Source organism: Microcebus murinus, chromosome 16 (assembly GCF_040939455.1).
Source record: "Microcebus murinus isolate Inina chromosome 16, M.murinus_Inina_mat1.0, whole genome shotgun sequence".
NCBI lineage: Eukaryota > Metazoa > Chordata > Mammalia > Primates > Cheirogaleidae > Microcebus > Microcebus murinus.
This window is the reverse complement of record NC_134119.1, coordinates 63705594-63726481: the sequence shown is the minus strand read 5'-3', so window position 1 is coordinate 63726481 and position 20888 is coordinate 63705594. Positions and strand designations below refer to the sequence as shown.

The window sequence follows — 20888 nt, the reverse complement described above, 5'->3', positions numbered from 1 at the left end:
AATTTTTCTCTATATTTTTAGGTGGCCAGCTAATTTCTCTCTATTATTTTTTTTTAGTAGAGACGGGGTCTCGCTCTTGCTCAGGCTGGTTTCGAACTCCTGGAGCTCAACCGAACCACTCGCCTCGGCCTCCCGGAGTGCTAGGATTACAGGAGCGAGCCACCGCTCCCGGCCGAGATTAAGTATTATTAACTCCCCAACGTTATATCGCAGCGATTGGCCCCGCGCCACTAAGGGAGGAAGGCGGACTGGGCGAGCTCAGAGCCCCAGAAACCCCCAAATCAGGCGTTACCCTCGACCAAGTCCCCAACTCCCCGGAGAGTCCCCCGGTGTCCAAACGCAAGAGGCGCCGCCCGCTGAGATCGCAAACCACCGCCCTCACCCCTCCAAACCTCCGCCGTGGCCTCTTTTCCCCTAAATCGATAGCTGGTTCATTGAGGGTTCCAGTGTATGTCGAAAAAATTCAGAAGGGACCGCGAGCCTGAGAACAACGCAAACAGCACAGGAAAAATGGTAGCAACCGCGCTCTGGGAGCGGAAGTGCCCGCTCCGCCAAGCGCGTTTGGACTACACTTCCCAGAATTCTCTGGGTCCACCCGCCGGAGTGAAAGTGCCTGCGCGGGCTGCGAGGCCCGGACGCTTCCCAGAATGCCGAGGGAAGAACGTCCGGGTACCTTCTCCTGCAGGGGGAAACGTTGTGACTACTTGGAGCTTTTTTTTTTTGAGACAGAGTCTCGCTTTCTTGCCTAGGCTAGAATGAGTGCCGTGGTGTCAGCCTAGCTCACAGCAACCTCAAACTCCTGGGCTCAAGCAATCCTCCTGCCTCAGCCTCCCGAGTAGCTGGGGCTACAGGCACGAGCCACCATGCCCGGCTGATTTTTATATTATATATATTAGTTAGCCAATTAATTTCTTTCTATTTTTATGGTAGAGACGGGGTCTCGCTCAGGCTGGTTTTGAACTCCTGACCTTGAGCAATCCGCCCGCCTCGGCCTCCCAGAGTGCTAGGATTACAGGCGTGAGCCCCCGCGCCCGGCCTACTTGGAGCTTTTTGATTACACTTCTACAATGAGGAACGAATCCCACAGTCTCAAGGTCTTGGGTGGAAATGTGGTCTTGCACTGACAGTCGTCCTTCCCGTTCCCTGAGTCCTCGAGCAAAAATATTCCATAGACACGAATTCCTGACGTCTAAATTCCTCCAATTATGACAGGAGTATTATTGGAAAGGGAACAAGTGAGGAGATACAATCTTCAAGGAATTAATGGGAAATAACTGTTCAGGGGTCAGACAACTGAGAAGGCGGCTAATGTTTAGTAGAATATGGTGATACGAAGCTAAAACTGGATGACCGAGGTAGGATGGTATGTAAATACAAACAATCTCCCCAACACAACCCCTCCTCACCACTCTACTGGTAACCACCATTCTACTCTCTACTTGTCTGAGGTCAACTTCTTTAGATTCCACGTGTGAGATCATGAGGTATTTGTCTTTCTCTGTCTGGCTTATTTCACTTAATATGCTCCAGTTTATCTATGTTTTGACAAATTACAGGATTTCCGTTTTTATGTCTTAAGGCTTATAATATTAAGCCTTAAGTAGTATTCCATTGCATATACTTACCACATTTTCTTTATCCATTTATAATTTATACACTGATGGACAGTTATAACAGGGTGGTTCCATATCTTGGTTATTGTGAATAATGCCGCAGTAAACATGGGAATGAAGATATCTCTTTGACATACTGATTAATTGCCTTTCGATATGTACCCAGTAATGGGATTGCTGGATCATATAGTAATTCTATTTTTAGTTTTTTGAGGAACCTCCATACTGTTTTCCGTAATGCTTGCACTAATTTGCATTCCTACCAACAGCGTGCAGTGTTTTCTTTTCTCTACATTGTCACCAACACTTATTTTTTGTCTTTCTGATATCAGCCATTTTAACAGGTGTGAGATGGTATCTCAATGTGGTTTTAATTTGCATTTCCCTGATAATTGGTGATGTTGAATATTGTTTCATATAACACCAGCTGGGTGTCTTCTAACTCGATTCTAACACTAACTACCTGGAGATAACATCAGATCCCACAAGTTGAGGCTTAGTCCCCAAAACTGTCCTTCACCTTCAGACACTAGTAGCAAGTCTGGGCCTGTGGAACTTCTAACCAACCAGCTTGAAGCTGGGGTTCCCACAACCCCTTCTTTGGGTTCAATTAGTTTGCTTGAGCAGCTCACAGAACTTAAGGAAACAGGCTTATTATAAATGATTTTTAAAAGATACAGATGAAAAGATAACATAGGGCATCAGATACTTTTCAGTAACAATGTGTTTTTCAGTGTTCAAGTGTTATTTCTATAAGTAGGAAAAAAATAAAAGTTTTTCTTTGAAAATAAAAAAATACCTCTCCATTTGGTTCAGATGTCTTTAAGATGCCAAACCAAAGCCACAAGGTTGTCTTTAGATATGGCATATATAGTAAAGCATGAAGTTGTTGGATGATTAAGATAGAGGTTGAGAATGACTTTAGACTAGAATATCAGCATGTGAAATAAATAGGAGATATTGAGGTATTAAATTCAAATTCCTAAATGGATATCTAGTCAATATAAACTTTAATAATGCAAGAAAACTTCCTCCTATAACCACTTTGGTAGGAAACCTTGCCCACAGCTGGCACTCATAGTCCACACGATAGTTTGTGCTGTGCATTGATAAAAATCCATTTTGCTCTTGTGTGATGAGGAAAGCTTTAAAGCACTGAAGCTTGTTTTACTTTACAGGCAGCTTTACTTGTAATGTAAATCAGAATAGGTAACATATACATATATGTTTTCATTACATTATTTTTAAATGTTCACAATTTTATTTTGATAAATGAAAAATTAGAAAAGTCCTATCAAGGCTGTAGGCTAATGTTGACATTCGGCTGTGCACGTTCATCTGTGGCTGTCGACTAGAGTCGATGCTGGTACCGAAGTGGTTAAACAGAAATGATAATAATTTGTAATATTCTCCTTAAAATATTAAAATGTAACTAAGGTCAAAGCTGTATTAGGGGAATTCCAGGGACAAGGAATAATAAAAAAAAATTCAAGTACAGAGTGATAATTGGGAGCTGAAAAGTAAGCTTGGGGAATTAAAGTCAAAATTAGAAACTCCATGTGCTTTGGAAGACATGAACTACACACGCTACAAATGAGAGAATTCTCTTCCCTTGGATATGAACAAAAACAAAAACCAAACAAACAAAAAAACAGGTACACCATAGGTGCCACTGTTATTAATATTTTGTGATCAATCTAAAGGCACAATAACTCAGAAGGCAACATGAAAAAGCAACATGTGGTCTTTTCATTTACAGGGAACAACAAATATTTAAAATTTAATCTACTGAAATGTTTCCAGTTTTAACTTCCCTTTAAATAGGGAAGAAAACCTATTCTGCTGGGAAGAAAAAAGAAAAACAATACTCAAAAGTCCTGGATTTCTCTTAACACCTGTGCAGAAGAGTTAGCATGGCAGGCCTGAGACTGCTATCCTTACAAAGCCCTGCCTAGAAGGCTGATGTCACGAAATATGGGTTTCACAAGGGCTCCTACCATTCTATTTTTATTTCCTTCTTTTTTTTTTTTTTAACATGAAAATCTTAGTCCCAGAACCCATATTATACAACTCTAAGACTGTTAGGCTCACTGTGCCTAAACTGTACAATGTGGTATAATCTAAACACCTGCATTCCTTCTGAGGGTCTGAAATTTTGGTACATGCTAGACAGAGGATGCCTACATCACCAGCCCACAATAACAACCTGAGGCATTCTCTAATGAGCTTCCTAGAGACATTTCACAGTGTGGAATGTCTTTGGTCACAACTTCATGTTTTCTAAACAGTGGAAAAAGAAGTGAAGTTTCTCTGTTAAATAGGAAAGGACTAAAAATTCCTTTTTAACCCATATATATGGTGATAAGAAAAACATTGGTTTCTAGTTTCTATTAAGAAACACAAGATTCTAGGGGGAAAAAAGTATGATGCAGCCAATTTAGAAAACAGCTTCACAGTTTCTCAAAAATTATAGATAGGCCAGGCCCAGTCGCTGACACCTGTAAATCCTAGCACTCTGGGAGGCAAGGAGGGAGGATCGTTTGAGCTCAGGAGTTTGAGACCAGCCTGAGCAAGAGACTGGTCTCTACTAAAAATAGAAACAATTAGCTGGGCATGGTGGCACAGGCCTGTAGTCCCAGCTACTTGGGAGGCTGAGGCAAGATTGCTTGAGCCCAGGAGTTTGAGGTTGCTGTGAGCTAGGCTGACGCCATTGCACTCTAGCCTGGGCAACAGAGTGAGACTCTGTCTCAAAAAGAAAAAAATTAATATAAAGCTACTTGGCAATTCCACTCCTGGGTTTACTCAGAATAAATGAAAACATGTCTATACAAAGATTTGCACACAAATGTTCATATCACTTATTCATAATAACCACAAATTGGAAATAACTAATTTGTCCATCTGTGAGTGAACTGATATAGAAATTGTGTCTTATCACACTGGAGAAAGAACACCCTTTTCAGTAAATGGCATTAGAAAAATTGAATTGCCATATGCAGAAGAAGGAAACTAGATAACTAATGTAGGGTCAAACATTCTTTGGCTGCTATTTTTTTTTTTTTTTTTTTTTTGAGACAGAGTCTCACTCTGTTGCCCAGGCTAGAGTGAGTGCCTTGGTGTCAGCCTAGCTCACAGCAACCTCAAACTCCTGGGCTCAAGCAATCCTGCTGCCTCAGCCTCCCGAGTAGCTGGGACTACAGGCATGCACCACCATGCCCGGCTAATTTTTTCCATATATATTAGTTGGCCAATTAATTTCTTTCTATTTATAGTAGAGATAGGGTCTCGCTCTTGCTCAGGCTGGTTTTGAACCCCTGACCTCGAGCAATCCGCCAGCCTTGGCCTCCCAGAGTGCTAGGATTACAGGCATGAACCACCGCGCCCAGCCCCTTTGGCTGCTATTATTTGGACTGAAAAGGACACCTCACTACTACTGTGATGTGTCTGCCAAGAAATCATAATCTGAATCTAAACATAAAATATATCAGATAAACCTCAAATGAAGGAGTTTCTCCAATATAAGCTACCTATACTCTTCAAAAATATGAGCAGAAAGAGGCTGAGGAGTCATGCCAGATTAAAGGAGACAACAAAAACATGACAGTTTAAGACAATCCATAAAAGTAAACAGAATTGGCCGGGCTCGGTGGCTCAAGCCTGTAATCCTAGCACTTTGGGAGGCCGAGGCGGGCGGATTGCTCAAGGTCAGGAGTTCGAAACCAGCCTGAGCGAGACCCCATCTCTACCAAAAATAGAAATAAATTAATTGACCAACTAAAAATATATATACAAAAAAATTAGCCGAGCATGGTGGTGTGTGCCTGTAGTCCCAGCTACTTGGGAGGCTGAGGCAGTAGGATCGCTGAGCCCCGGAGATTGAGGTTGCTGTGAGCCAGGCTGACGCCATGGCACTCACTCTAGCCTGGGCAACAAAATGAGACTCTGTCTCAAAAAAAAAAAAAAAAAAAAAAAAAGTAAACAGAATTGGGGAAAAATCAGTTATAATGAATTTAAATAAAAATAATAAATTTAAATATGGACTGTAGATTATAAAACATTAGCAGGCCAGGTGCAGTGGCTCATGCCTGTAATCCCAGCACTTTGGGAGGCTAAGGCAGGAGGATAGCTTGAGTGCAGTAGTTTGAGATTATAGTGAGCTATGATGATGCCACTGCACTCTAGCTGGGGCAACAGAGTGAGACCCTGTCTCAAAAGCAAACAAATAAAAATAACAAAAAACCCCAAAACATGTTATCAACATAATTCATCTTCTGATTTTGATCATGAAGCCCTGATTCTAGAAGAGAATGTCCTTGTTCTTAGAAAATATACCTAAATATTATTAAGAGCTAATATCATCTCCACAGCATAATCTGAAATCCTTTGGGGAAAATGAAAATATAGATACGATAAAAGTGTGAAGGGAAAAGAGCCACAGTGACACCTGATAGCTGGGATCAGCTAGGCCTTGGTGTTTTCAACTCATCATAAATGATTTCTACAGGATCAACAATCATCAAACAGAACCGTTCAATAATAACGGTGGAACAAGAAATGTAGCCCTTTTGTGAAGCTAGCTCAAGGGAAGGAAAAGAGGCTGTGAAATACCACCATTATGTCATTGTCTCTGATAAATCACAGAATATTCTCAACACTCAACTCCCTCTTCTCCTTTATTCCTCCCCAAAAGGGTCTCTCCTTCATTAAAAAAAAAAAAAAAAAAAAAGGCCGGGCGCTGTGGCTCACGCCTGTAATCCTAGCTCTTGGGAGGCCGAGGCGGGCGGATTGCTCAAGGTCAGGAGTTCAAAACCAGCCTGAGCAAGAGCGAGACCCCGTCTCTACTATAAATAGAAAGAAATTAATTGGCCAACTGATATATATATATATAAAATTAGCCGGGCATAGTGGCGCATGCCTGTAGTCCCAGCTACTCGGGAGGCTGAGGCAGAAGGATCACTCTAGCCCAGGAGTTTGAGGTTGCTGTGAGCTAGGCTGACGCCATGGCACTCACTCTAGCCTGGTAGCCTGGACAACAAAGCGAGACTCTGTCTCAAAAAAAAAAAAAAAAAAAAAAAAAAAAGAGGCTAGAAAGAGCTAGGGACTATCCAGCTTTCTACAGGGATCAAAGAGAGGAGCCAAAGTCAAATACAGCTGGAGCCCTGAGGCAATGCCAGGTTCACAGATTTCAGAAAACTAAGCACTTACCAGGAAATTAAACAGTACTAAAAACAAGGGACAACCACGTCCCACGTCCCAAGAACTGTTTTAAGATTTTTATTTGTACTATCTCATTTAATTCAAAACACTCTACTAGGAAGGTACTAATATCATCCCAAAATACAGAAAAACAATCAGAGGAACAGTTTAAGTATTAATAACTCACTCGCCAACATTCCACCTTAAGGGAGTTCTAGAACGGGTGGAAGGGGAAGAGGGGTGGAAAGAGGGGTGACAAAGGCGACAGGAAGAGGAGAGCGCGGGAAACCCAAACACCAGAGGATGGAAGACCTTGGCCCGATCCAAACACGAAGAAGCTTCCGCAAAGGAAACGCTGTCCGAAGCCCATCCTCTTCCCACAATCGATGGTTGTGTGCTACCAGGAGATAAGAACTGGAAGGGTGGAAAACGCTGAATCAAATCAGCACAATGACAAAAAATATGGCAGCAACTCACCCCGCGCCCCGAACGGAAGTTCACACGACGGCAGGTAGTGAGAGAACTACACTTCCCAGAATTCCCTTGCTAAGGCCACCTGAACGGAAGTGCCGGAGGCGCGACGGAACTTGTGGAAACTTCCCAGAGAGCACCATCCGCTGTTTCGCCATCTTGAGGCGGAAACGTTTGGGGCACTTTGGGGGTCCTGGACTAGTTTTCACTATGCCCCAGAAGAGCAAAGTTCACGTTTCCGACCTCGAGCGTGGTAGTGTGGATTCCAACTCTGCAGCTTCAAGTTACTTTCTACTGAGTACTAGAGCAGAAACTACTCCACAGACATGACTCTTAGAAGCCTAAACATATCCAATTATTACAGTATGGCTGGAAGAGTAAACATTGAACCAAGAGATAAAATCTTCAAGGAATGAAAGGGGAGTTTCCATTTAGGGGAAAGTACTCAACGCTCATCAGTAATAAATGGATTATAATTAAGTTATATGCTGCAATAATATCCACCAATCAGAGCGAATCAAAGTCATAAACTTCCAACTATATGGACGAATGTCATGGACTTAAATGCTAAGGAAATGATGTCTGACACAAAATAGTATATATTGTATGATTCCTTTTTTGCAAAGTACATGAATCTTGATTTTACAATTTAGTGGTGACATAGGGGAAAGATTGTGAATAGAATGAGGCAACAGGGGTGCTTTTAGGGTGCCCAGTATGTCCTGGTCCTCCAAGAAATGGACACCAAGACAGTAAGACAAAATTTAATAAACAAGAATATTATGGCTGGGTGCAGTCACTCACGCTGTAATCCTAGCACTCTGGGAGGCAGAGGTGGGAGGATTGCTTGAGCTCCGGGGTTGGAGACCAGCCTGAGCAAGAGCAAGACCCCATCTCAACTAAAAATAGAAAAATTACTGGGCATTTTGGCATGAACCTGTAGTCCTGGCTACTCAGGAGGCTGAGGCAGGAGGGTCACTTGAGCCCAGGAGTTTGAACTGCAGTGAGCTACCATGATGCCACTGCACTCTACCTAGGATGACAGAGCAAGACTCTGTATCAAAAAAAGAAAAAAAATTGGAGGACAATAATTTGGCCCATGGGAAGCAGCTCTATGCCAGATCCAGTCAAGCAATCAGCACTGGCTCTCTTCACTTCTGCCTCTCTCAAATAAGTCCAATTATTTGGCTTTTAGTGGCAACAATTTCCCCTTCATAATAGTTTTTTAAAAACAGATTTAGACAGTCACTAAAAAATAATTTCAATTTAAATGAGGGCCATGCCAGCAACAGGTATACCCAAAAAGCCATCCAACAAGTGATGCCACTCCTCCCACCCAGTGACTCCTATAGAATGGAAGTCTTTTGGAGTCTCTGGATTACATATTAATATGATAGCCAACTCCTAATACAACTACCCTCAGCAGCTGAGAGGTATATGTCTTTGTCTTTTGGGGTTTTTTGTCTGTCTTTTAGAGACTGGGTCTTGGTCTGTCACCCAGGCTGGAGTGCAGTGGCCCAATCATAGCCTACTGTAACCTTGAACTCTTAGGTTCAAGCAATCCTTCCACTGAAGCCTGCCAAGTAGCTGGGACTACTAACTGCCTATTTTACCCTGGGTCATGAAAGTGACACCCCACAGGCTGTGGAGCAGTCACTGAAGCCTTCTTATTAAATGGAATGGAACCTACTTGATAAAGCTAGAACTGGGCTTTCAGGCATATCCAAACTGCAAATGAATGTGGCTTCTCCCACCCTCTGTCCTTTGCCCAAGTCAATGGTTCTAGGAGAAATCACTCCCTCCCAGCCTACTGGCCATTTGTAGGTCCCCTTAAGATAAACTGAGTCCAGTGAAAAGAGAGTCCATTTATTTCACAGACAACAGTGGCACCCCCACACATGGAGCCATTGGAGAACTGCCACTTTCCATCCCTTGCCCAAGAAATCCCTGATAGAGGATGAACCCAAGAAATGGCCCAAATGACAGAGCTGGTTGCAGTCACTTTGGCAGTGGAGGACATTATCAACAATGTCAATTTTTCATATTTTTACATAATCCAGGGATATTTGGTCCAGTCAGTAGGTACAAAATAGATTTCACATTTAGGGTCATCCCCAATGGGGCTGTCTACGTTGGAAATGTATTGCCTCTAAGATCCCACAAATTATAGTCTTTCATTATCTCAGCTCCTACCATGGCCCCCTGGAGTTGGCTCACTTAAATGCCATAGCTATCTAACTTGTTCCCATAGCTCAAACTTAATACCTTCCTCACAAACCCCAGGCCCTTAAACTTTGGGCCAAAAGCCATGGCATCTCCATGCCACTGGCCCTAACCCAAACTCTCTCCTTCCCCTCCTAATTTGACCATTTGTCGTCATCCCTCCTGTATCTCCTATAACTTCAACTGCCCTTTCTTCTCACTCACCTTGTTCTCCAAGTTTCAATCTATGCAGCAGTGCTTATAATCTGTTCCAATGCTAGCCACAGCCAATGCTAACATATTATAGATTGCTTAACTGAAGCTCCCACCCTCCCTTACTATGTAAGTCTCTGCAATTCTGTATTCTCCTACACAATGTAGTCACACTCTTTAAGAAGCTAAAGCTTATTGACAGGTCCTTACTTAAGACATACCTAAGCCCTGGTGAATGACAGCACACAGGAATGTACTATTTCCCATTACAGACTCCACTGCATCAAAGAATTCCCAGTAGATTTGTCCTTGTCCCATTCTATTTGTTCCTCACATGTTGCTCTCTTGGTATAAGCTAATGCCCTGTAAATTAGATAACATATACCCCCTGGTGTCCCACCACTGAATTTCATCCTTTAGGTGAAATTAGCCCTACACAAAGGCCTCAAAGTCTACCTTCTTCTGTGTCTAACAAGTGGGACCTGGAAATAACTGCCCCAATGTGCCCCATAATGACCTACACAACCACATAAGCTCCAATCTCCTTGTCCAACAATCTATGCTTCACTCTCCACTATTCCCTTACCACAGCACTTCCTACTTTCTTTAGCTTACCAGATAATACCCACAAAACAGCAACAGAACATGGTACCCAAGAGATAAAACTCCAATAATGCTGGGCCTGTTAACTGGCACCCCAGTCTAAGTAACCGCTTATACAATCAATTCCCACACTATTGGAGGTATTCGATACCCATTATTAACTACTCACCTCTCTCTCTCTGGTTACCCTCCAGCTCCTTTACTTCCCTGGGAATTTACTCAACCTCACCAGGTTCTTCCTTAACTTTCCCTTTCCCACAAATCCCAAATGCTTCCTGGCCTCTAACAATTGATACCATATACACCTATTGAAACTATATGGCCCTCACACATATAGAATGGTGTATGCCCTTCTGACAAAGGGCAGAGCAGGCCACCCTTTTATCTATTACAAATTAGGCCTCATCGCAATCTTTGGTGTAATAGTTCTATAGCAGACTTAGCTCTCAGGGGTAGCTGTCAGCCAAATATTAATAACATGACAATTCCTGGCAAAACATATATACCAAGCAGCCCAAGATTTAGAAGCCCTTAATAAAATATAAAGTTCTGTAGCTGCTACAGTAGCTGATAAATACCACATTAGACTACATACTGGTCTTTCAAGGTGGACCATTGAAGTGAACCTCTGGCCACATGTAGGTCATTAAAACAGGAAAGGTCTCCAGAATAGTTCAACAGATAAAACAAGTCAAAAATAACCATTACTAAATTACTAAAATATGGCAAGAGATTTCTCGAATCTCCATTGATTTCTTCTCCTGGTGGCCTCCTCCTGCCTGGATTAACACTTTGTGGCCTAATGTTATCTTTCAGGGAGTTATGATTGCTGGCCTAATTGTTATATATTGGGTCAATCTGGCATATTTGGTCTCTCTCATATAAATATGTTTATTTATAGGAAACCTGGGAGGTCACTGTGCTAACACAAACCTCAGGGATGAATTGTGAAGATCGTAGAAAAGAAACTTGAATTTTAACTTAGTGGAAGCAACCTAGAAGCCTCATCTCGCCATGTCCATCACACTCCTTGTAAGGTTCACCTACCACCCCACAGGTGCACATGTCCTCCTGCCACCACTTTTAAACTCTGTGCTGGCAAGACTTGCCCTTCATAAAATGCTTGAACACTGACAACTCTTTCTCTTTCTCTCTGTTCTGGATCTTTTCTTGAACAGCCACTTCCCTCTCCCCCATCTTTCTTTGATCACTCCAAAGGACTGTCATGAATTTTGACATCCAAACCTAACCTTGGAGGGAGTTTCCACGTCACAGTGGAGGTGTAGTAATAGACATATAGATTGGCAGGGAAAAATAATTTTTTTTCTTACAGATATCATGATGGTCTACATAGAAAATCACAAGGAATCTACAGAACAACTACTTCACCTAGTAAGTTTGGCAAGATTGTAGGATACCAGGTCAACACAAAACAATCAATTGTATTTCTCTATACTAAAAAAGAACAGTTGAAATTGAAATTTAAAAAAATAGTACCATTTAATTTAGCATCAAATACCACAGAATACTTAGGAGTAAATCTAATAAAATATGTGCAGGATCTATATGCTAAAAACTACAAATTACTGATAAAAGAAACCAAAGGAGTCCTAAACAAACAGGCAGATACACCATGTCTATAGTTTAGAATATAAAATACTGCTGAGATGTCAACTGTCCCCAAACTCATCTACAAATTTAATGCAATTCCAATAAAAATCCCAACAATTTATTTTTAGAAATCACAAAGCTGATACTAAAAATTATGGCAAGGCAAACAAATTAGCCAAAATAATTCTGAAAAAGATAAGTGGAGTTGGAAGACTCATGCTATTTGATTTTAAGATATTTTAAAAAGCTACAAAAGTCAAGATGGTGCCATATTTTCAGCAAAATGATACATCAATGAAATCAGAGAGGCCAGAAAAAGACCTACACATGGATGGTCACTGGATTTTTCACAAAGGTACAATGGCAATTCAATGTTGAAAGGATACTTAATTGGATTTTCATATTCAAAAATTGGACCTTGACCTCACACCTTATATAAAGATTAATCCAAATAGATCACAAACCTAAATGTAAAACTTGAAACCAAAAAATTTTTATTTAAAAGGTAGGAGAAAAATCTTTGTGATCTTGGACTAGGCAGAGTTCTTATATTTGAAACCAAATCACCATCCATCAACGAAAAAACCTGAACTTAAAAAACTTGCACTCTGTGAAAAATATTGTTAATGGAATAAAAACATAAGCCAAATAATGGGATAAAATATTTGCAAAACACATAACTGACAAATATGTGTATCTAGAACATTCAAAGAACTCTCAAAAATCAAGAACAAGAGAGTAAACAATCCAGCTTGAAAACAAAACGGGCAAAAGATGTGGACACAGTTCACCAAAGAAAATAGGTATATGGATAGCAAACAAGTATATGTAAAGATGTTTAACATAGTCATTAGGGAAATGTAAATTAAAACAAAAATGAGATGTCATTATAAACCTCTGAAATGCTAATAACAAAATAAAAGCAAAACAAAACCCTGACACCAGAGTGAGGATAAGAAACTGGCATTTTCATACATCAGTGGTGGGAATGCAAAATGGTAGTTGCCTTGTTAGAAGTTTGTCACTTTTTCATAGTTAAACATACTCTTACCATACAACCCAGCAATTCCACTCCTAGGTATTTACTAAGACAAAAGAAAATTTATGCCAATACAGAAAACTATATGCACTGTTTATACCTGCTTGCTTCATTATTGCCAAAACCTGGAAACCCAAACATTCTTCAAGTGATAAATGGGAAAAACAAATTGAGGTACATACACACAACAGAATACTAGTGAGCAATAAAAAGAAGTGACTACTGTACTGATATATACAAGAAGATGGATCAATCTCAGAAACATTAAAATAAGTGAAATAAGCCAGACTCAAAAGGCTACATACTGTAGGATTCCATTTATATGACATCCTGGAAAAGATAAACTATATAAACAGAAAATAGGTCAGTGGTTGCTTAAGGGCTGGTGATGGAGAGAGGAGGTGACTACACAAAACAAGGGAATTTTAGGGCAGGAAGTGCTAGAATTGTTTAATGTCTTGATTGTGGTGATGGCAGTTATATGATAGTAAGCATTTGCAAAACTCATGATAAAGAGTCAATTTTAACACTATATAAATTATTCCTTAACTATGAAAAGAGTGTTAGCTTATGAGATTTTCATAGATGCCTTTTATCTTGAGAAATTTTTTCACCATGAATGGATGTTAAATTTTATCAAATGCTTTCTCTGAATCTATTGAGATGATTATATATTTGATCATAAGAATCCAGACACAAAAAGAGTACATACAAAATCTATATGAAGCTCAGGAACAGACCTAATTAATTTATGATATAGAAATCATAATACTTGGCACTGGAGGTGGGATTGACTGGGAATGGACATGAGAAATTCTTTTGGTTTAATCAAAATATTGTATATATTGATCTTGGTGATGATTACACTAAGTGTATATGTTTGTCAAAATTCAGGAAACATAAATTTGAGATGTATGGATGTTAGTACATGCAAATAATACCTCAATAAAAGTACTGTTAGCATATGAAAATGCTAGTCACAAGCCACAGAAATGATTTCTGGAACCACTAATGGGTTGCAACCTTCAGTTTGACAAATACTAGTCTACAAGGCCTGCAGGAAAGGGAAAATGTGCCCATAGGACTAACTTCAATGTCCTCCAAGTCTTGCAGAATTCCTTGAGTACAAAACTTTTGGAAACTGAATAAAAATTTCAAATATGACAGTAATCCATATATTACTAAAAACTTACAATATATTAGGCACTCAAAAGGCAGAGTTGGTGTGGCAGTCAATGAAGTCTCTCTCTTTTTGGAGCTTGTATTTTAGAATAGAGTTTGGCATTTCCATTGTAGTACTTTTGGTTAACTGCAGATCAGAATCATCCTTCCTGAGCCTCTCATTTGCATGTATCTGCTAAGTGTCAAGGTTCTGAATGAAGTCTGTATGTCTCCACTCTCATGAGGCTTCTCTGCTGTGTGGTCTCCTAACCACTGTGACATGCAGAACTCCAGCTGAAATACTGACTCTTTTATGAAACGAATGCTTTGTCTCCTATGATGGCTCTGATAATTGGAATATTTAAGCACCCATTTGAGATATTAAAACATAATTTTATTGAGCTTCTTTCTTGTGTGAATCCTCTGATGAAGGAAAGTCTTTCTCACTCTCATCAGCATGGACTTTCTGATGAATGATAAGACTTGAGCTCCAGCTGAAGCTCTTCCCACAGTCGTCACATTTGTATGGTTTTTCTCCAGTGTGAACTCTCTGATGGGCTTGAAGGTATGAGCTCCAACTGAACACCTTCCCACATTCCTCACATTTGTATGGTCTCTCTCCTGTGTGGACCCTCTGGTGAGCTTGCAGGTAGGATCTCTGTCTGAAGCGTTTACCACACACGTCACATCGATATGGTTTTTCTCCTGTGTGGACTCCACGATGAGCCAGAAAATTTGAGGCCCGACAGAAGCCCTTGCCACACTCCTCACATTGGTACGGTTTCTCTCCAGTGTGGCACCTCTGATGGGCTTGAAGCTGTGAACCTACACTGAAGCCCTTCCCACACTCTGCACACTGATATGGTTTTTCTCCAGTGTGGACTCTCTGATGTACTTGAAGACTTGAGAATTGACTGAAGGCCTTACCACACTTCTCACATTTATAGGGTTTCTCTCCTGTGTGAATTCTACAGTGAACATTAAGATCTGAACTCCGACTGAAGCCCTTCCCACATGTACCACATTTGTATGGTTTCTCTCCAGTGTGGCCTCTTTGATGAGCCAGAAGATTTGAGGCCTGACTGAAGCCCTTACCACACTCCTCACATTTATAGGGTTTTTCTCCTGTATGGACTCTACAATGAATGTTAAAATCTGAGCTACGACTAAAACCCTTACCACAAGCATCACATTGATATGGTTTCTCTCCAGTGTGGCCTCTTTGATGGTCCAGAAGATTTGAGGCCCGGCAGAAGCCCTTCCCACACTCCTCGCATTTGTATGGTTTCTCTCCAGTGTGGCTTATCTGATGGGCTTGAAGGTGTGAGCCCACACTGAAACCTTTGCCACACTCCTCACATTTATACGGTTTCTCTCCTGTGTGGATTCTACAATGAATGTTAAGATGTGAGCTATAACTAAAGCCCTTGCCACATGCATCACATTTGTATGGTTTCTCTCCAGTGTGGATTCGCTGATGAGCCTGTAGTCGTGAACGCCAACTGAAGCTCTTCCCACATTCTTCACATTTATAAGGTTTCTTTCCAGTGTGGACTCTCTGATGGACTTGAAGATATGAACTCTGGCTGAAGCCTACCCCACACTCCTCACATTTACAGGGTTTCCCTCCTGTATGGACTATTAGAGAAGCTTGACAATGTGCACTTTTCCTGATATTCCTCCCATACTCCTCATATTTGTATAAATTCTCTCCAGAGGGGATTCTCTGATGATGGTGAAGATGTGACCTCTGACTGAAACCTTTACAAGATACATCATATTTGTACGATTGCTCTTTACTATGGACTTTCTGATGCGCTTGAAGACTTGAAAACCGACGGAAAGTATTATCACATTTTTCACATTTGTAAGATTTCTCTCCGGCATGAGCCCTCTGGTTAACTTGAAGATGAGAGCTCCAACTGAAACTTTTCTCACACTCTTCTCCTTTGAAGGGTTTTTCACCAGTGTGGACTCTGTGGTGAGCCTGAAGATGTGAATTCTGATTACTGAATGCCTCATCTTTACAGGGTAGATCACCTTGTTTTTCCAACTGAGAGCCAGTTCCTTGAATATTTACCATGGAATCTTGATACCTGGTTAACTCCCTTGTAACTTGTTGCCAGATTTGTGAGCAGAAAAGCTCTTCATATGACAGGTACCTTAATCCTATGTCTTGAAGAGTCTCCATCTCATTTAGATTCTTGCCTCCTAAAAATATAAAAAAAGTTGGAGATGGGGCACATGAATGCTTTGTTCAGAGATGTCAAGGTTATAAACTTAGGCCAATAGCTTAAGGGTTTATTGAACCAGGAGAAGGTTCTGTTTTCCATCACCATGTTATCTTGTTATCTGATTTACATGCCCCAAGAAAACAAGAGGCAGTCCACCAGGCTCCCATTCACTGCACATTAATGAAACCCACTTAGAGTCATGCTAAATTTCTAAGTGAGCTACAAGTTAGAAACTGGTGGCTACAAAGCAAAAAAACAAAAACTTGGCCGGGCGCGGTGGCTCACGCCTGTAATCCTAGCTCTCTGGGAGGCCGAGGCGGGCGGATTGCCGGAGGTCGGGAGTTCAAAACCAGCCTGAGCAAGAGCGAGACCCCGTCTCTACTATAAATAGAAAGAAACTAATTGGCCAACTAATATATATAGAAAAAAATTAGCTGGGCATGGTGGCGCATGCCTGTAGTCCCAGCTACTTGGGAGGCTGAGACAGAAGGATCGCTTGAGCCCAGGAGTCTGAGGTTGCTGTGAGCTAGGCTGACGCCACGGCACTCACTCTAGCCTAGGCAACAAAGTGAGACTCTGTCTCAAAAAAAAAACAAAAAAAAAAACAAAAACTTTCTAGGAAACCTTTACCAAGAAGTTGCACCTCACTAAAGTCCTCATCTTTTGCTGCATCAAGTAAATAGCTTTCACATAATTTTGCTTACTGCATGGACATCTGAACAAAATGGTCCTGCTCAAAATGTCCAGCAATAGGTTCCATTCACTCTTGGCGCCGTCCGGGGAGGTGTGTTGGAGCCATGGCTTCTGCCAACCCCTGGGACCCGGCATGGGCGCCAAACGGTGCTGGGCTACTGTTGAGCCACTTCGTAGCTTCAGGGATAGTCACTCAGATATTTGGTACATTTGTTGGAGTTGGCTGTGACTTTCATTGAGAAATTAGAAAGCCATCTTGAAACAATTAGAAATATCCCTCATTTAAATACAAATCTAAAGAAAATGAGCAAGGCTTTTGCAAAGATGGATGTTTTGGTGACTGAGACAGAAGAACTAGCAGAGAATATACTCAAGTGGCGAAAACAGCAAAATGAAGTTTCTTCTTGTATCCCCAAAATATTAGCTGAAGAAAATTATCTTCATAAACATGACATTATTATGCCTCCTTTACCTTTTACTTCTAAAGTTCATGTCTAAACTGTTATTGCCAAGTGATCATCAATTTTATTTTTGCTTAATTATATATAGTCATATATAAAGTCTATTTCTAATCACTTGTGACATATTTTATAGGCTTTGCTGCTAGCAATACTGAAAGAGCCCTCTTTATATTGGAGGATTCAGGTTCATTAAGACCAAAATGACTTTTTCTTTGTTTTTCATATATTTTTATTTCACTTTTCAGTAAAGCTACTCAAGACTATATATAATTATGATGATCTATTAACATAAGTGAATTAACCATTTCTTAAGCAGTAAATTCTTTATTGTCTTTTTAAAAAATGCATGTTTCTGAATTAGAAGAGTTTTCTTGAATTGAAAAAAAAAAAAAAAAAAAAAAATGTCCAGCAATACTCCTACAGATAGATTATCAGATATCCCCTAGCAATGTCAAAAACCTTTGCTTTGGATGATTTCATTTGAAGTTTACTCCAACATTAGGCACCTTGGAGACACTGTACTGGTTATAAAGACAGATGTTTGGGAAAGAAAATAACTCATCATCTAAGTTTGAATATAAACAGATAGTGGTCTTTTACCTCTTGCTGGGGAAGATCCTCTATGAGAACAACTGGGAGAAGAAGATTATGGTAGTAACAAATATTATTCTAAAGCATGATCACAATTAAAGCTTCTATAACCTCCAGCGGCAAAAAAGGTAAAAAATTAGAATCTAATCTTTTAAAACAGAGCAAGAACTTGTGAGGAGGAAATAAGTAGGGCAAGAGTACAGACCTCAAAGTTAACACTAGACAGGAAGAGTTATGTTCTCTGGGAACTTTGTTCCACCAATTAGCATCCTGGCTTGCTCCTTATTTCTTATTAAGGTCTCTTTTCAAATAATGCTTTATCAGCTAGTCCTCTTTTATCACCAAATATCAAACAGTAAATTCTCCCTGTCCACCATACAACTGTTTGGTGATTTCCATTCACCTGTTTTGTTTTTACACAGCGCCTATTATCCTTTGACAAACTATATATGTCCTATCATTTTGTTTTTATTTTTTTTTCTTTTTGAGACAGAGTCTCACTCTGTATCCCCGGTTAGAGTGCCGTGGCATCAGCCTAGCTTACAGCAACCTCAAACTCCTGGGCTCAGGCGATCCTTCTGCCTCAGCCTCCTGAGAAGCTGGGACAACAGACATGTGCCACCATGCCCAGCTAATTTTTTTCTATATATTTTTAGTTTGTCAGCTAATTTCTTTCTATTTTTAGTAGAGACAGGGTCTCACTCTTGCTCAGGCTGGTTTCGAACTCCTGACCTTGAGCGATCCGCCTGCCTCAGCCTCCCAGAGTGCTAGGATTACAGGCATGAGCCACCATGCCCGGCCCTGTCCTATTATTTTGTTTATGCCTTTATATCCAAGAGAACAAGCATTTTATATAGTTCACTATTTTATCACCACTCCAAGAACACTGCCTGACACATAGTGTTTAATAAATGAATCCCAGTTTGACTTCATTGGGGGGACTTCCAGCCAAGTTACAAAATAAAAAGAGCTTTTTCAAACAAGCTATCCATAATAGCAAAGGGATGAGAAACACCAACTGCTTTACAGGGTATATCATGGGGAAGGTGAAAGCCTTAACTAGATGTAGGGCTAAGCTAAGTGGATGCTGTTAAGAAAATCATGCTGATCACAAAATCATGGTAACAATTACTTGAGAGAAAAAAAATCACAAAGCATAAAAGTGGCATGGGGCCTATGGATTGATTGTTTCTGAAAGTTTTGTTCTTTCCTCCCATCTGTTTGAAATTTTTCCTTTTTCAAATGGAAGTCAACTCATGAATAATGTTGTCTCTGAAAGTTGACTGTAAAAAAATCGAGGAATATATTGTAGATAAATTTCCCTATATGGACCACTGGTTTTCAAACAGAAGGCTGGGACTCATTAGTGAGTTGGAAATAAACTTAGTAGTATGATAAGCATTAAGAGAATAGAAAAATATCAGAGATGCTTTGTAAGCAGTAAAGGCATCTCTCTGCATAAATGCTTAAGATCATTAAGACTACACAACACACACACACAAACACACTCACTCACTCACTTTACACGAGGGCTGTCCAGAAAGTATTCAGCCATTGTTAATATGAGAACATATTACATGGCTGGATACTGTAGGACAGCCCTTGTACATGAATGTTTGTACCATTTATGATATAAAATGTATTTCTTACTATTACTCATACTCAAAAAAGTTTGAAAGCCACTAGCCTAAATGATTAAGAAAGGTATTAATTCCTCAATCAAACAATTAAACTGTTCAAATGGAAAGTTATGTTTTAAGGATGGAAACTTGGAAAATATGATAGATAAATGTGTTTAAGTTCGTACCTACAAAATTTGTTGTTTCTGTACACAACTTGCAAGTTATTACTTTTAAATGTGATCTTTTGTGTCTTCCTGAGAATGTGTCAATTTGAGGAGGGTGATTTCCTAATTCTGCCCATTCAATTATTAATATGTTTCTAATTGAAAATATGTTAGGCCTTTATTAGAATGAAGGGAAAACTGCCTAAAATCTATCTTCTTTAATATATGTTTATTTAATGGCTATCTTCTATAACATTTATTTGTTTAGTGGCTAAGTTTGTAGAAAACAAAGGCATGGACATGTAGACTGTATTTTTGAATATGGATGACTAAAATGATAGGTAACATTCTTTGCTGTAACTCTCTTTGGAAGAAGTAGACAACTGTCACAAGGAACATCCTTAAAGGGAAAGACTCAAGATTTTTCTTTCCTTATGTAAAGTATAGCTATTTTCTTTTATAGGGGATCTGCGTAAGAAGTGGCTTATGAGAATTAATCTTTTCTAAAAAGTAGTTCTTCACCAAGTAAGTATGATTCACTACTAAAGATTATAGGAAAACCACACAGGGGAAACATTCAATTTGATTACAACTGGAAAGCTAAGCTAAGCTTTCATTAGATGTGGGGGTACCATGGTCTCAATATGTGTGTCTCTTCGCAATTAATATGCTGAAATCCTAACTCCCAAGGTGATGGTATTAGGGAGGTGATTAGGCCATGAGGGTGGAGCCCTCATGAATGCGATTAGTGCCCTTATAAAAGAGGCCCAAGATGGCCAGGTGCGGTGGCTCACGCCTGTAATCCTAGCACTCTGGGAGGCCAAGGCAGGCGGACTGCTCGAGGTCAGGAGTTCAAAACCAACCTGAGCAAGAGTGAGACCCTGTCTCAACTATAAATAGAAAGAAATTAATTGGCCAACTAATATATATAGAAAAATTAGCCAGGCATGGTGGTGCATGCCTGCAGTCCCAGCTACTTGGGAGGCTGAGGCAGCAGGATTGCTTGAGCCCAGG

At 40.3% G+C, this 20888-nt stretch overlaps 1 protein-coding gene and 1 pseudogene across 5 annotated transcripts in view; one reads left to right on the top strand and one right to left on the bottom strand.

The window, feature by feature from the left end:
- Nucleotides 1-8881: 8881 nt before the first annotated feature.
- The window catches only part of ZNF45 (zinc finger protein 45), a 33200-nt gene continuing 21193 nt past the window's right edge, over nt 8882-20888 (bottom strand). For all 5 annotated transcript variants that reach the window (XM_012761306.3, XM_012761300.3, XM_075993151.1 and 2 more), the window contains one exon: nt 8882-16320. In XM_012761306.3, the coding sequence (XP_012616760.2) occupies nt 14504-16320 (1817 nt within the window). In that variant the 3' untranslated portion in view covers nt 8882-14503. The remainder of the gene's footprint in view (nt 16321-20888) is intronic.
- Nucleotides 17170-17891, top strand: LOC142861138 (HAUS augmin-like complex subunit 2; annotated as a pseudogene).